Source organism: Gopherus flavomarginatus, chromosome 5, assembly GCF_025201925.1.
Source record: "Gopherus flavomarginatus isolate rGopFla2 chromosome 5, rGopFla2.mat.asm, whole genome shotgun sequence".
In the NCBI taxonomy this organism is placed as follows: Eukaryota; Metazoa; Chordata; order Testudines; family Testudinidae; genus Gopherus; species Gopherus flavomarginatus.
This window is the reverse complement of record NC_066621.1, coordinates 116,232,076-116,249,179: the sequence shown is the minus strand read 5'-3', so window position 1 is coordinate 116,249,179 and position 17,104 is coordinate 116,232,076. Positions and strand designations below refer to the sequence as shown.

At 44.5% G+C, this 17,104-nt stretch overlaps 1 protein-coding gene across 2 annotated transcripts; it reads right to left on the bottom strand.

Annotated features, from left to right (window-relative positions):
• Positions 1 to 9: 9 nt before the first annotated feature.
• COQ6 (coenzyme Q6, monooxygenase) lies at positions 10 to 17,073 on the bottom strand. 2 transcript variants are annotated; one of them, XM_050955733.1, is made up of 12 exons: positions 16,876 to 17,073; positions 14,058 to 14,192; positions 8,286 to 8,344; positions 7,242 to 7,365; positions 6,613 to 6,743; positions 6,115 to 6,222; positions 5,951 to 6,013; positions 5,470 to 5,577; positions 3,436 to 3,638; positions 2,475 to 2,590; positions 1,129 to 1,295; positions 10 to 199 (listed from the first exon to the last, which is right to left on the bottom strand). In XM_050955733.1, exons 1-12 carry the CDS (start codon positions 17,057 to 17,059, stop codon positions 170 to 172), a joined length of 1,428 nt encoding a protein of 475 aa, XP_050811690.1. In that variant the 5' UTR covers positions 17,060 to 17,073; the 3' UTR covers positions 10 to 169. The 2 variants fall into 2 exon arrangements, with proteins under 2 accessions (XP_050811690.1, XP_050811689.1); XM_050955732.1 differs by lacking the exon at positions 10 to 199 and having other exon boundaries at positions 1,048 to 1,295.
• Between the last annotated feature and the right edge of the window lie 31 nt (positions 17,074 to 17,104).

Below are 17,104 nucleotides of genomic sequence, written 5' to 3'. Positions count from 1 at the left end.
TGTTGTTAAAAAAAAAACTAAAAAACAAACAGCTGTTTTTATTGTTATTCTTCAAAGACACTATTTAAATACATGTTTCCAAACCAGACATGATATAGTCCTCACGGGGTTAAAGATCTCAGATTCCCAGCAGTCATTGGTGAACTGCAGCTCTAGACACATGGAGAATTTACTTACTGGCAAAGGACATAATCTGCTCCTAAAGAGGAAAAGGGGGAAAAAATTAGTCACTCGTGAACCAGTGAGACACAAATATTTAGAAACAAAGCAGAGAAAGCTGCTGCATCCTCCTTCCCTCTACCCCACTGGATACCATCTCTCTTCCTGCCTAAGGAAAGGAAGGCAGAGGGATTCAACATGGCCTAATTTTCGAGCAGACACAGGGAAGACAAGTGGAGCCCTCTACTCTCCTTCCTAAACAGCCCAGCACCAAGGGCTGACCCACTCTACTTGTTGCTAGAAAGAAAAACAAATGAAAAGCCCCAGTCCCCTTTCTGGTAAGATAAAAGCATTTTCAAGGCAGTCAAAGCATTAGTGCAGAACACTGCACATTACTCTCCACGGGCAGCCACTGAGCCTTAGGAGACTTCTTTCCTAAGTGAGTGCTGGTCAGAAGCTGACTATTCTGAACATCTGCAATATATCTCAAGGAGTTACATACAGTCAGGGTGAAACAAATCAAAAACAGAGAAACTCTGAGTGATGGTTGCTAGATTAGAGGGAGCTGTGCTGATAATAGGTGGTTTGCCTAAGAGATGGCTCACCATAAAAGCACTGCAACTAGGTCAAGTAATCTGGCTATGTGGAAGTGGGTCACACTGGCATCTGGGCCTCAGGAAAATAAAATAAAATAAAATAATGAATCTTTAGGGATAACACAGTTACTGCCACTTCTCTTCAGGTAGCCCTATCTGGGCTACAGGAAGAGACCCACACTGTAGCCAAGGTAGAATCATTAACAAATGGCACAGAAGTGAAGACCACTCAAGCCAGATAACCAAATATATCTTTGGATTGTCTCACTCACATGCCATTTGAACACAGCATTGTCATTCCTGCTAAATCTGCTAGTGACAGCTCACTGTATCATCACAAGTTAGTTTGTAGTGTCCTAACGGTGCCTCTTACTTTGACTGGAGATAAGGCATTTGTTGTTTGTAATCCCCATGTCCTCAACAGCACAAAGGGAGCGACACTTGTGGAGTAGAGTCTCTTTAACAAGTCAATGGAAGCCATTAAAGAGAGGTTATGCCTCTGACGTTCTGTCTCAAACTGTAAGAGGTGCTTTATTGAGCCTGGAAAAGAGAGGAGAGAAATAAATTGCAGTCCCAACTGCTCATGCCACTGACATAATGAGCTCCACAGGCACCCAAAACACACCCACCAACTACCTCTGCACCCTCTAGATCAGAGATGGGCAATCTTTTTGGCCTGAGGGCCATATCTGGGTGGGGAAATTGCATGCAGGGCCATGAATGTAGGGCTGGGGTAGGGGTGCGGGTGGGAGTGTGGGAGGGGGTACAGTGTGCAGGAAGGAGATTAGGGCAAGGGACTGGGGTGCAGAAGGTACGGCAGGGGGTTCAGGGCATGGGGGTAGGGTGCAGAAGGGATTCGGGGGGCGGGCTCCAGCTCTGTGTCGCTTACCTTGAGCGGCTCTGGGGTGGCAGCAGCACACAGCAGGGCTAAGGCAGGCTCTCTGCCTGTCCTGGCTCCACACCGCTCCCAGAAGTGGTGAGTATGTCCAGCAGTGGCTCCTGGGTGTGGGGTGGGGCAGGCGGCTCTGCCACGTGCTGCCCTCATCCATGGGTACCACTCCCAAAGCTCCCATTGGCCGCGGTTCCCCATTCCAGACCAATAGGAGCTGTGGGGGGGGGGGGCAGTGCCTGCACGCAAGGGCAGCACTTGGAGCCCTCTGCCCCCACTATCCATCAGGGGCTGCAGGGACGTGATGCCAGGACAGGCTGGGAGCCTGCCTTAGCCCCGCTTCGCACAGGGCTGGCAATCCCACGGGTTGGAATGAAAGCCTGGATGGGCTGGATCCAGCCCACAGCCCATAATTTGCCTCCCCTGCTCTAGATTCATTTTTAAAAGGTGCTATTCAGCAAGTAGCAAGATTCAAGAGTTCCTTGTTCCCTCCAGAAGCTCTTATTCCCACATCTCTTTACACCAGTGGCCAGCAGAATGGAACATTCTGTAAACTAGGCAACACAGCATGGGTTTTGGAAAGGGAAATGCATCCAGAAGCATCACTCTCCAACTGGTCCACAGATGAAGTTTGGACACTCAAGCTCATCCCAGTTTATAAATATGCTGATACATTATTCATTTTATGAGACACCAGTGTGCCCAGAAGTGTACAGGAAACAAATTGAGTCAATCCTTACCCTGAAGAGCTCACTATGTAAAAGAAAAGTTCAGATATGCTGGGAGACTTGGAAAAGGGGATATTCAAATTACTATAGGTTATTCCTTACCCAGATCCTTCCCATTGAAGGCCGCTGTGCTGAGGTGATGTGTCAAACATGCAATATCTCCAAAGCCCATATTTACACCTTGTCCTGCTAGTGGATGGACTCTGTGTGCTGCATCCCTAAGGGCAGAGCAGATAGCTTCTCATATCCTAACCAGAGCAGAGCAGAGACAGTCCATGTTTTCCTTACCCACTAAGTCCCTGCCCTCTGAGTGTAGCATAGAGATTCTCAGCCTTTTTCTGAGGCTCCCGCCAACATGCTATAAAAATTCCATGGCCCACCTGTGCCACAACAACTATTTTTCAGTAGATTAAAAGCCAGGGCTGGCATCATGGGGTAGCAAGCAGAGCAATTGCCCAGGGCCCCACACCACAGGGGGCCCTTCACAGCTAAGTTGCTCAGGCTTCTGCTTCAGCCCCGGGCAGTGGGGCTCAGGATTCAGCTTTCTGCCCTGGGCCTCAGTGAGTCTACTGCTGGCCCTGCTCTCTGGTTTGTTTTGGTGGATCCCCTGAAACCTGCTCGTGGCTCCCCAGGGGGCCCGGGACCTCTGGTTGAGAACTGCTGGTGTAGCACACACTTCAGCTCCTCTCTCTAATAAGTCCCTCCTTATAGCACTCCATGTTCACTACACACACACACACACACACACACACACACACACACACACACCTTATCTAACAAGTATCTGACCTCCCCACACTGTGCTACACATACTCTGCCTGCCTTTTTCCTTGAAGAACCTCTCCACTCCATGGCTCCAGATGTAATCCACTTGCTCCACCTGTTAACTGGGGAGAGGAACATGTCTGGCACCACAATTACCACCCTCCCTGAATAATCTACACCCCTGCTGTGCCAGGTGCACTTCACTTCATTCCCCAAACACACACTTTATGGAACCAGAAATGGCCTGTTTTCCCATAAAAACAACCATGGCACCTGCAGCCCTCAATAAGCAATTTACCCAATAAGCGCCATCCGGTGCCGGACATATTCTGTGGCATGCCCCATTCCAAGAGGAAACACAGCTCGGCTCTTTGGCTCCACTCTGGCGATGCTTGGGGGCAGCTGGCGAGCTGCAGTGCCTGATGGCATCAGGAAAGAAATAGCAGATCGGAACACGGATCCAGCAGTATCAATAAAGTCCGAGTGGTGTAGGTTGCTCCACTGAATAACAATAAAGACTGATTTATATGGTGCTCCAAAGCCCAAGGCTTCTGGGTATCCCAACAAAATTACAAACACTTTTGTTTTGTGTAGTGCACACAACATACCAGGCACAAGCACAAGGGATGACATGATTCCCTGCTCCAAAGAGCACATTCTGCCGTTACTAACACCCAAATGCAACATGGCCTAATAAATATCAGACTGATACATAAATGAACAAAGTCACCAAATACACAGTTCTAACCACTCAGCAAACAAAACCATCTTCATTACGGCCTAGGAGGAGACCATCTTAGACAAGGAGAGTCTGCCCCTCCTATCCTTTTGAAAAGTAATTCACTCTCCATCACTATCTCCAGTGTTAATCTAACTTCAGTCACAAAGGGTGACCCTCTCTCTCAGAGGTGTTTTAATAGAGCTCTCATGTGAAGATATCCCATTTCAGGGTTGTTGTTTTTTTAACGTGTTAGTGAGACTTTTTTGATTGACTTAAAGTGTTAAGAATGTCAGCTTGTAACTGCACTAATGGAAAAGTGAATAGAAATCTAGTAAAAGTAAACTTGTAATAGGCTTTCAAGTTACTGCTCGTGCATTTAAATCAGACACTTTATCTACTAGTTATACAGCCTGGTTAGTATCCATGCAAGTTCACAAGTACTGATTATAGCAGGCAGAAGAGCCTATACCATTCTATTTGAGCAAGATAAGATATGTACTAATAATCAACAAATAAAAAAAGATTCAAAGCCAAAAGCTACCTTAATGAAAATTAACCAGATCTGAATGATAGAAGTGTCACAAGTCAGAGCATACGGTGAATGAACACAAGACTAAAATGACGAATTCTTTATTAAAGGGCAAATTAGATTTTGTGGAAAATAAACTGGAAGTGAAAAGTAATAGGCTTGCTGGGCCTCCGAGAAATTCCTGCATTGACTAAAGAGTTGTTGGAGCCTTGGAAGTGCATGAGTTAGGATAATCAAAGAAAGTGCCATCTCAAAGCACAACTGCACTGTAAAAAATGCACTCACGGGTTCTGCATACAAATTTTGTTTGGCTTATTTTTATATAAATATATGCAGAAAAAATGGTAGGGAAGGAAATGTGTCTAAATTTACAGAGTGAGATTCTGTAGGAGACTGAAGAGGAGTTGCTGTCCACGACACAAGGAACATATATACCTTTCTCTTCAGAGGCCTCCAATTCAAGAACTAACCAGGCTCAACCTGTTCAGCTTTTAAAATGAGGACGAGATCAGGCCTACCCATGTGATGTTTTTCAGCACACACTAGTATACTTTTCTTCCAAGTCAACTTATTGAAACTTCCATAATACATTAATTATGTTAGGTCCATACATGTCAGAACAACAGTAGTCAATTCCAGATTCATCACAGGAAGATGTAAGTCTTCCATAATGCACTTATCTGCAGTGGTATCCCATGAGAGGGACATTTCTTCCCACCCTGAAATCCTGGTAATTACACTGAAGGAGGAGGACTGACATTCCTTATTTTACTCTAGCTAGTGTCATTTCAGAAGCTATTCTTATTTAGACAGGTATCTGATGTTTTTTGAACCTTATTAAAAAGTTTGCTTCAATAGTATCCTGCAGCAGCAAGTTTCACAGGTTAATTATATGTTCTATTAATAAATATCACCCTTTACTCATTTTAAAGTTGCCATCTTAATTTCACTATTTTTTGTATAATAGGATGGAGTAAACGGGGGCCAAAATGGCCACCATTCTTTAATTTACAGAAGGCTATCTTATCCCTTATCACAGCAACAAAGTCAGCTCTGCATCCTCATGAAATGATGATACTCACAAAGGCAGAGTTGATGGTGTCCACAAAGCTTTCCTCATCCATACTTAGAAGCTGTGCTGCATGTTCATGAGATGTGGACCAAACCAAAGAGCTGGCAGTGTCAGAGAGCTGACCCAAGAGAACCATAAGAGTCAGTATCAAGAGACAGAAAAATAATCTGTGCAAGGCTCCCCAACATGCCAATCCAGGAAAGGGCCCAGGCCCCACCCACATGCTAATTAGGACCAGGGCCTTCATTTCACCTATCCCAGAACCAATATGTGCAAGGGGCTCCAGACCCAAAAAAAGCCAACAAGTGGGAAACAGGAAAATAAAAAAATCAGAGGGGGAAAAACTACAGACAAGAGTTATAGAAAGAAGGAAAAGTCTTGAGGCAAGATAGAGGCAATGTAACTAGGCACTGAAAGGTAGAAGAAAGGTGATTAGAAATAAACGGACCAAAGAGTTAAAGATAGATGAGTCAAAAGTCACTGTCTCTTACCGGGAGAAGAGCAATTGGCCCTGAAGGGAGGAATCTCTGCCATGCTACATTGTTGTCTGTGGCCTATAACAAGAAGAAACAGGAGGACTGATGAGAACTGATGATCTTGCATCACCTTCTTAACCTGCACAGACACTGCAGCTCAGGAACTTGCAGGATCTCACCTCAGACAAGTGCAGAGTAGCAACCACAGCTGACTGATCATATTGATAGTGGATGTTCTGAATTCCAGCTGCTTTCCGGACCATGGAGTTCTGACCATCTGCACCAATCTGTAAGGGGATGAGATACAAGGAAACCTCGTCAATGGCTTTATAAAAAATATCAGTATTCCAGCCCTTGTTATCTGCAGTGAGTAGCTAACTCAAAGTAGCAAAGGCCTCCCCATTGCACTTGGATATGTGGTTTCTTTTAAACAAACGAGAATACTGCAACAAGAGGCAGCCTCTTCAGCCCTACTCTAATTCAGCAGTCCTCTTCAGTTAGCCACAAAGAAGGCTACCAACATTATCCCTTAGTATCTCTGACACAGTCAGCAGCTCACCTCACTCAAACCCTCCCCACTAATGTAGCAGCACCACACATGAAATCAGAACTAAATCCATTGGAAAGAACTTGGCAAGAGACAGTGCCTGATCAACAGAAAATGGAAGTTTAGTTACCAGCAGTTTGGTCTCTAGTCTGCGTCCATCAGCTAAGTCAATTTTGACCCAAGGGCTTGTGTCAGAGAGATGACAGGTAAGGGGCCAGGTATACCCAACTGCTCTGCTCCTGTAGAGAACCTCCACCCGATCTGATGGAACACAACATAGCAGGGTCACAGCGTGATGCAGACACGAGAGAAGGAAAGTTACAAAGAGAGCAAAAGGCCAGGCACAGCTAGGCAACACAATGACTCTCGGAGCTGACCCCACTGACACCCACCCTGAGGGCACAACGAAGCAATCTGTCTAGGCACTTATATTGCCCGCAACACTGCGGAGTCTGATCACCTCTCACATATCTGAGCAGGGGGAAGTTAAAGACATTTCACAACAAAACATAAGATTCCACAGTGAGTGCATGTGTGAAGTCTAGAAAAGGACTAAGGATAGAAGGCTTAGGTACAGTTCCACTGAGAACAAGTATCTCTTCCTAACCCAGAGGGACTGACTCTTCTCCATAAACCTCCGAGTGATCTGCTGAATGGATTTCCTCCCTCTCTCTTCCCCTGTTCCAGAGCTCGCTGCTGAATGCAACTCACTGATTGCTTTCATTTTTTATTCACAGTGTGGGAGCAATCATCACCTACCTGACACTGCATCTAACTGTTTGGTTAAAGCAGATATAATGACATCGTTCTCCACTACATAACCCATGTCTTCTAAGTTGTCTTTATCAAAGATTATCATGGCTTCTGAACAGGCATCCCATACCTATTAGGGGGAAGAGAGAGAGAAAATATTACCACACTGCATAGACTCAGCATGAATTGTGCAGCTCCATCAGGACCTGCTCACAACTTTCCCTTAACAGGGAAAGGTGATGGGCAATCTCTAGAACTTCCATCAGGAATCATCCCTCCAGCTGCTAATGTCAAGAGATTGAGGGAGGATGAAGAAAGGTGAGAAAGTCTCTTAGGAAGACTCTCACTCCCAGTCGCTATTCAAGCCCAAATTAATGGTGTTAAGTCTGCAAATGAATTGTAGCTCTGCAGTTTCTCTTTGAAGTCTGTTTTTGAAGTTTTTGTTGAAGGATGACTACTTTTAAATCTGTTAATGAACGTCCAGGGAGACTGAAGTGTTCTCCTACTGGCTTTTGTATGTTACTATTCCTGATGTCTGATATCAGACATTAATTTGAGCTTGAATAGGGACTGGGAGTGACTGGCTCACTACAAAAGCAATTTTCCCTCTCTTAGTATTGACACCTCCTCCTCAATTATTGGGAGTGGACCACATCCACCCCGACTGAATTGGCCTTGTCAAGACTGGTTTTCCACTTCTAAGGTAACTCCCTTCTCTTCACGTGCCAGTATATTTATGTCTATCTCTAATTTTCACTCTATGCATCTGAGAAATGGGGTTTTTACCCACAAAAGCTTATGCCCAAATAAATCTCTTAGTCTTTACGGTGCCACCAAACTGCTTGTTGTTTTTGTGGATACAGACTAACATGGCTACCCCTCTGATCCTAGGAAGACTGACACACCAAGAATACAACAGACTTAGTCAGTGTGCCCTGCTTCTCTCCAGGGAGGAAACAAATTTTGGGCTATTAGAGGTAAATATTTCTGAGAATTCTAGTTACGTTAGCAGAAACAGACAGACTGCATTCATGGCAGTGAGTCAGGCACCTGCATCCGCCGGAAGGGTTTGAATCGCAGGCTGCAAACATGATCCCAGGCACCAAAACCTAAAAGAGAGAGAAGGACCCACAACATGAAGAGAAACCAGTCACAGTGAGATCAAAATGAGACTCAGATTCACGTTCCTCTCTTTCTCCCCTCAATCCCCTAATGAATAACACTCTTCCAGCCTAGTCATAGACTGCTTTCTCCACCCACGTACAGAGCTGGGTCTGTCTAGGTTCTTATAAGGCTCTCACACTACTCTTGATACAGATGCAAAACAGGAGGGAAAATCCACCTGCCTGGGGTCAGTGAAGGTCTGACTTCAGGTATTCAGTGTAGCATACAGTCAACTCTCACTACATATACTTAAGCTCCGAGTTGGGGGCACAGGAGGGAGGGAATGGCTCAAGGAATCAGTTGATTAAAACACTTTTTTCATCATTAGGATGCAGGGTTCAGATCTGCCAGTAGTCACACATCAGATTATCTCAGCAGCCCACAAATTCCCCTTCTCCTCCTCTATCCCTGAAGACTATACCATCCTTCCCATTAATCAGGCTTGCAACTTCAGTGTCACATTAAGATGAGGGGTGGGCAAACTACGGCCCACGGACCGGATCTGGCCTGCCAGATGTTTTAAACCAGCCCTTGAGTTCCACCAGGGAGTGGGGTCTGGGGCTTGCCCTGCTCCAGCACTCCAACTGCAGCGCAGGGTTGAAGGTCACTCCATGTGGCTCCTGGAAGCAGCAGCAGGGCCCCGCTCTGGCTCCAACACATAATGGCAGCGAGAAGGCTCCATTCTGCAAGCTGCCCCCACCCCAAGCGCCGCCCTTGCAGCGCCCATTGGCCGGGAACCACAGCCAATGGGAGCTGCAGGGGCAGTGCCTGCAGACAGGGCAGCACATAGAGCCGCCTAGCTGCGTCTCTGTGAGGAGCTGGAGAAGGGACATGCCGCGGCTTCCAGGAGCTGCTTGAGGTAAATGCCGCCCAAAGCCAGTACCCCTGAGCCTCTCCCCACGCCCCAACCCTCTACCCCAGCCCTGATCCCCCTCCCGCACTCCAAATCCCTTAATCCCAGCCCAGAGCACCCTCCTGCACCCTAAACTCCTCATCCCCAGCCCCAGAGCCCACATGCCCTGCCGGAGCCCTCACCCCCACCCCACTATCCTGCCCCAGCCCAAAGCCCCCTCTCGCACCCTGAACTCATTTCTGGCCCCACCCCAGAGCCCACAAGCCCAAACAGAGCCTACACCCTCTCCCGCACCCCAATCCCAATTTTGTAAGCATTCATGGCCTGCTATACAGTTTCTATTCCAGATGTGGCCCTCGGGCCACAAAGTTTGCCCACGCCTGCATTAGACTCTTCTTTCTGCCACCTACCCAAGCAAGCATCAAGTCCTGTCAGTTTTTCCTTCACAACCACTATAAAATGTTGTTTTCTTTTCCTAAAATCCTTGTCCAGGCCTTGATCGTCTCTCACTTCAGTATCTGCAGCTCCTGATGTAATCTAGTTTTCCCACCCAACGCTGATCATATGAACACCCGCTTGCTTTTCTCTTGCCTTCCACACATTGTTTCAAAACTCTGCATGACTCTCCCATGGTTTATATCTCAGCCCCCATTTCCCCTGGTTGCCTGTGCTTTTCCAAAGCCTCTCTCTTAATTTATCCCTCTTTACCATTTTCAAACTCTCCTTTCTGTCCCTTCCTCCATGCTTCCGTCCCCACCCCCAAGCATCAGCCAGCCTCTCTTCAGCCAAATACTTCCACAGAACATGGTGATTCTGTGCAATGGACACCAACAAAAGGAAGCAGAAAAAAAAAAAAAACCTTTCACACCACTCAAAATGGATTTCCCAAACTCTGGTTGTCTAGGGGAGTGCTCATCTGCACATTGTACTTCGACTCTTCAGCTCCTTGGTGCATGCAGTCACCCTCTTATGTCATAGCGCTGAGCATATTAACGTTGTTCAGCAAATGATTGATAATATAAGCATTACATGAGAGATGGACAAGGTCATTTTGTCCATACTCTAAGGGCCACTTCACACCAGCCCAAATGTGAGTTATCCCACCTTCATCAGCCCATATGTTGAACCTAACTAGTTTCAGTGCATGACTTGTGTTTAATGTATAAATGATCTGGAGAGGAAAGAGGATAGTTCATCTATAGAAAGGAGGAAATAAAATTCAGAAGCCATTCTAGAGAATAGAAGCAGAGGGCTGAGAAGTTCTATATTCAGTGCAGAGAATGATGAAGTAACAAGGACAGTGGAAAACATCAAGGAGAATCCCCCATGTGAGAGTGGACACAAACCATTCTGGGTAAAGATTCAGGAGCAGGTGGGAAAGAGAATTTTCACCTCATTCAAAAATTCCCTGTTCAAATATGACATGAGAGAAGGTTCTGCTACCGAAAGTGAAATTACAGATACGATGAAATTAAGCACAGGAGCATTAATATCTTAACTGACTCTATAAACAAAGAGTGAACTAGAAATTAAATGATTACGAGCTGATGGGATGATTCTCTGAATCAGAGATGGGAGGAAGATCAATGGTTGGGATACCACTGAATGTCACATGTTCCCAAAAGTTGTAATATGCAATCTGATAACTAAGGAGGCAATGGTGAAATCCTTTGGGAAAAGATATGAGATGGGTTGGGCACTTGACCAGTCCAAAAATAACTGACAATATTTGACTGGTCAATTGATCAATGACAAAAAGGTCAAATATTTTAAAACACTAATTTATTAGAACAGTAACAAAAAGAATTTCCAATAGGCTTAGCCTTAGATAGCTTATACCTAATTAAAACAATCAAGTTACTTAACTTAGTGATTTTTTAACTCAGAAAAATGCAAAACATAACGAAACTAAGTTCTAAAAAATGAAAGACTGGGACCATGATGCAATCAAGAAGGTAGATCGTCACCTTCATCAGGGCACTCTTGCTGGAATATTTGACCCTGGTAAAATAATAGGAGGTAAACAGACATTATTTAATGGGTCAACTGACCAGCTTGACAAGCCTAGATATGAGAAATGACAAATAATGGAAGCTTTGCAGAGATTATCTGCTACAGACCCCACAATTGAAGGGCAGCAAGAGTCAGAAATTCTTCAACCAACTATTGTCAAAAAGTGAACAGTGCTGTATGCAGAAGGGATTTTTATTTCAATTGCATACCATATTCTACTCTTAGTTCTAAACTTAAACCATTGTATACTGTTCATAGAAGCATAGAATATCGGGTTGGAAGGGACCTCAGGTCATCATCTAGTCCAACTCCCAGCTCAAAGCAGGACCAAGCCCAACTAAATCATCTCAACCAGGGCTTTGTCAAGCCTGACCTTAAAAATCTCTAAGGAAGGAGATTCCACCTCCTTCCTAGGTAACCCATTCTAGTGCTTCACCACCCTCCTAGTCAGGGCTTTGGAGCAGAGCCTGGAGCCCCCCACTGCAACTTAAGATCATTACTCCTTGTTCTGTCATCTAGTACCACTGAGAACAGTCTAGATCCACCCTCTTTGGAACATCCTTTCAGGTAGTTGAAAGCAGCTATCAAATCCTCCCTCATTCTTCTCTTCTGCAGACTAAACAATCCCAGTTCCCTCAGCCTCTTCTCATAAGTCATGTACTCCCCTAATCATTTTTGTTGCCCTCCACTGGACTCTCTCCAATTTTTCCACATCCTTGTAATGTGTGCACAAAACTGGACACAGTACTCCAGATGAGACCTCACCAATGCCGAATAGAGGGAAATGATCACGTCCCTCGATCTGCTGGCAATGCCCCTACTTATACAGCCCGAAATGCAGTTAGCCTTCTTGGCAACAACGGCACACTGTTGACTCATATCCAGTTTCTCATTCATTGTAACCCCTAGGTCCTTTTCTGCAGAACTATTGCCTAGCCATTCGGTCTCTAGTCTGTAGCAGTGCATGGGACTCTTCTGTCCTAAGTGCAGGACTCTGCACTTGTCCTTGTTGAACCTCATCAGATTTCTTTTGGCCCAATCCTGTTGCTCTGCAAATACTGACTAGGTCCATCCTTCTATTTCAAAGATGGCTATTTCAAGGATGAGTGAAGACATTTCTGTTTGTTAAATGTTTGGGGGGTTGGGAGGGGTGTGTGTGTGTGTTTTAAGAAAAAATGGCTTTCTGGAAAATTGTCCAACAGTTCAAATTTTTTGATCAAAAACTGAAAAACATTGCTTCATTTTAATACGTTTTTGGTTTTTGTTATTTTTAGTCCCTCCCTTTCCTAGTGGAAGAAAGAGAGGAACCATGAAAGTTTGTTCGGTTGGGGTTTTTTTGGAAATTGGGAAAAAAAATTCCAAAAAAAATTGCAAAAAGAAGTTTTTGTTTCACTCAAAAATGTTTATGGAAAATACTTACCATATTTTAACCAGACTTATTTGGGATCCTTTGTGATGAAAGGCACCATGAAATTGTCAGAGGTGGTACAAAAGAGGGCAAGAGAGAGCAGAATTACCGGAGTTGGAATTTGGACAGGACCTAGAGATATCCCTGCTCTTGGCCTGAGTGCCATACGATAAATGGTCAGAATCTCAGTTTTGTGTCTCATAATGGTAACTCCAGCAGCACTGAGCCCCTGCTCCAGGCTGGGGCATTAGTTCAGCAACAACTCAGATAAAATTACCAATACACTTTCTGGAGCACCTGGGTTGTTCACACATCCAAGTCCTAACCAGCTCTAACCTTACTTACGGCTTATCTACACTTACATTTTATAGCGTTTTAACTTGCTGGCTAAGGGGTGTGAAAAATCACCCCCCTGAGCGCAGCAAGTCTGAGTGCTTTAAAGCATTAGTGTAGACAAGCTCTGAGCACTTGGAGCCATGCTCCCAGCACTCGGAGCTAATCCCCTCGTGGAGGCGGATTACCAGAAACGCTGGGAGAGCTCTCCCTCAGCACTTGCGCCCAACCACACTCATACTTCAGAGCGCTTCCGCGGGAGCATTCCTGCAGCAGCGCTTTGAAGTTTCCAGTGTAGACATACCCTTAGTTTACAAATAAGTAGTATGGCTTCAAGCTAGCAGGATTAGGGAGCATGAACCAGCTCAAAATCTTCCCACCTACCTAAATATTCATGCTGTGAAAAGCAAGAAGAAAGAGAATAAAAGGTTTGGAGGAACCAACTCCGTGCTGTGTATCAGAAAGCAGATACAAGACTATATCAGAACCGGGCTGTGAAATTAGTTTTTTGTGGCTGTAAACCTCAATCTGGTTACCCGGAGCGGGGAGAAGCCTTCACATCTCAAAATCCATCACCACCATCAACACTAACCATCCATCTTGCATCAGCAGAGAAGTCAAAGACTAAATGGGCCCAGGAGACTGAATTGTGCTGCAGAACCAATTCCTCCATGGCAGGGGTGCAATACATAGACTAGAGAACAATGTAAGAAGATTCCTTCACATAATCCAGGCTGTATCTGTTCTGTAAAAAGAATATTCTAGGGCTGTCACTTGAAGACCTTTCACTAGCACTGAAATCACACAAAAATCTATACAAAATGAACAAGGATTCCAGAACAAGAAGTCATGTCCCTAACCTAGAAAAGCTTGATTTAGACACCTCAATTCAGAATGCTCAGCAGTAAGAAATGGAGAGTAGGAATCAGTCAAGTCAGTTTAAGGAGGACAGTCCCAATCTGAAGAATTGTCAAAGGCCTCACAAAAATAAAACCAGTTCCAGTTTCAGATTAAAGTGTTATACAGAACGAGCAAGAAGAGCTGTACTCACTGCTCAAAAGGGTGGCTGAACCAGGGGAGATGGAGCTGACCCTGTTACTGTAACTCTCAGGCAAACGGCCAGACGCTTTCCTAGGGCCAGCTTCCAGTAACAGGATTTTCTTCTCACGGAAGTGGACATCATGTCCTGAAACAGGCAAACATTTATTAAGATACTTTTAATAAAAATTCATTTATTTATTTATATAATCAAGAACTCCCATGCACCTTGTAATGAGACACTTAAATAAAATTCCCTACAGGGAAAGGCATATACAGTGCAGATTTCTAGGTAAGTACAGATTTAATACTATGGAGGCACTGTTCGCAACTCCACAGGTAAGGTTTAAGAGCCATTTTGCAATTAAAGCAAGGATTCAGCCTGTTTTGTACGAAAAACTACAGCATATCCTCCCCAGACTTGCAGCACTTTGTTTGTTTGTTGAGTACAGATCAAATTTTCTGAAAGTTTACAAGTAAATCTGTTAATTTGATTTAAAAATTAAGAACCAAATTCTTTAAGAAATTTAGCATCTGTGAAGGTCTTTTCTTTGTCCCAAATGATCTTTATGATGGAATAACCCAGACACTTCAAACTATTCACACAGTTAAATTTATTTGAAATCTTTTGCATAGGCTATACTTGAAAAAAATCAGTTGGTAATTAAGCTAAGATATTAATTATTACTATATCTAATTGTTATGGTTATATAGGCTACAATTAGGCTCATGAAAACCATAAATGGGGCCACTCTGACATTAAAAATAACTCGCCCATTCACTACTCTTCCTCTACAGCTAATTTGCATGCAACAGTTCTAGTGGCTGTAATGACTCAGTCCTATGAAGGGGAGTGGACACTTATCAAGAATAGTTCTCAATGATTTCCCTCCACTCCCACCCCAAAAAACCACACTATTGAGATGAAGTTAAGATTGCAAGTATGTATTAGTAAGTTAAGGATAAAAATATATTATAGAGGTGCTGTAATTTGCTCCAAATATCCACTATAAACCCAGGAAATTCAAAGTTACAATTGCATTTAAAAGACATCTATCATGGTAAGATATGCATAGTTAAGGCATCCAAACAACTTTAACTCTGCCCTGTTACTCTGTTGGGATGTTGCAAGGAGAAAAAAAATGAAAATAATTTAATGCATCTTTAAAAATCGATTTAATGTGGGGCCACAAACACTAAAAACTCTTAATCATATAGCTATTGCATGACATCACTACAGGGAAGACAGATTAGCTTGTAAATTGGTACAATGGGCAGGGGCCTGGGCAGTTTTTGAGGAAGATATATGATCAGTTAATCAAGGGATCCAAAGACACAGCACCATCAAAATGAAGATTTTCAATGCTGAGGAATTAGCTGGGCTTGAAAGCATTACAAGAGGGAAAAAATAAATGGCAGTACAACACATGAAATATACTACTGAACTCCCTTGATGAGATGATGTGTATAGTACCAAAGAGATCTAAAAACTTAAAATTAGAAGTTATTAGACCTTGGCTTGGGAATTTATGTAGCACAGGTGATCCATTAATAAGAACTAACATTTCCACTGTGTGCACACTTAATTTCTGATTGACTCTTATTTATATACCCCAATTAACCTGTGTTTCAGGAAGTCATGTCTGTTGTTTTGTTGAGAAGACAAGACAAAAAGGCTTAGGAATGGGTAAAGTACTGATATTCTGAACTCCTCTAGGCATCCTTATGAAAGCTGAGTTTGCTTAGGAAGTGCCACCTCAACTCTGCATTTTCTAAAGTGTGTGTTCTGTTTCTTACTATCTTTAGTATTCTTGCAGTGGATATGGGAGTAAAAGGAAGCTTGACTCTACATTTTCTGGCATTCACGTTTTGAAAATTACACTTTCATATTCTAGACGGGCAGAGGGAGAACATGACACCATTAAGCACCTACAATCTTACCTACATGTTAAGGATATTTTTTTTTTAAATAAAAGACATTTTAGCAGCAGGTAGGTGGGATGATTCACAACTTGTACAAATCAGAACCCTAACTTGCCCTACTTCCAGATATTAAAACTAGCACAATTATCTCCTCCCCACAAAAAGTAAGAGAAACAGGACCAATGAAAACAGTCAGCTACCAGCTGGAATGTACTCACTCACTTAAGAGCAAAAATTAAGGAAATGAATGAGCTTAAAGTATTGGACTTTTTTTTTTAATGAATGAAAAAGAACTAAGTGCAGATGTGCAGAGTACTGCTGTACACTTTAAAACAGAGATTATCCTTTCCTTACCCACAATAAACTACCACTTCTCACTGAAAGCTTTCTCCATAGGAAGTGCAACAACTGCCCTAACTAAATTAGGGACAACTCCATTTTAGGCCTGGTCTACACACCGTATAGAGTTGGGGGTGTGATTTCCCCCCCTATCCTCCATCAGTAGATCAGCAAAACCCTTACGGTGGATACACTTATACTCCCCATACAAGTTACCTCCCTTCTCCCTTTACACAAGTTACATCCCTATAAGCATCTTTATCCAGCGATAGCCGTGTCCCGCTTTGAGAGCTGGAGGGCTGCGTTGCACCGTTTCAACGCTACTAGCAGAGTGTGAACGAGTCTCAACCCGGGTACCACAATCCACCATCGACCCCAGGAATCTAGGCCACTGTCCTCCCTCTGCCCCAACTCCTCCTCTGCCTGCGGGAGGGGCACCCACCACCACCGGGATCTGAGGTTTCTCTGCTCACGTTCACGGCCAGTCAGAACCGGGGCCCGCTCTAACCCCGCAGCAAAGAGGATAGACCCACCCGCCCCCAGCCCAGGTGACCGCGACAAGGCCTTACCCAGGGCCGCGGCCATAGCGCTCCCGACCATCCCCCCGCCCGAAACCACCACATCATACACCGGCCCGGTGCCTGCGGCCCGCAACGAGACCCTCCACGCCAGGACCGCGGCCCGCCCGGCCCGGAGCCGTCCCCTAATCGGCGACAAGAGACAACCACCACCCGCGCACACCCACACCGCCATCACTGCGGAAGTGACGGACCCAGCACCATAACAACCACCCCAAAC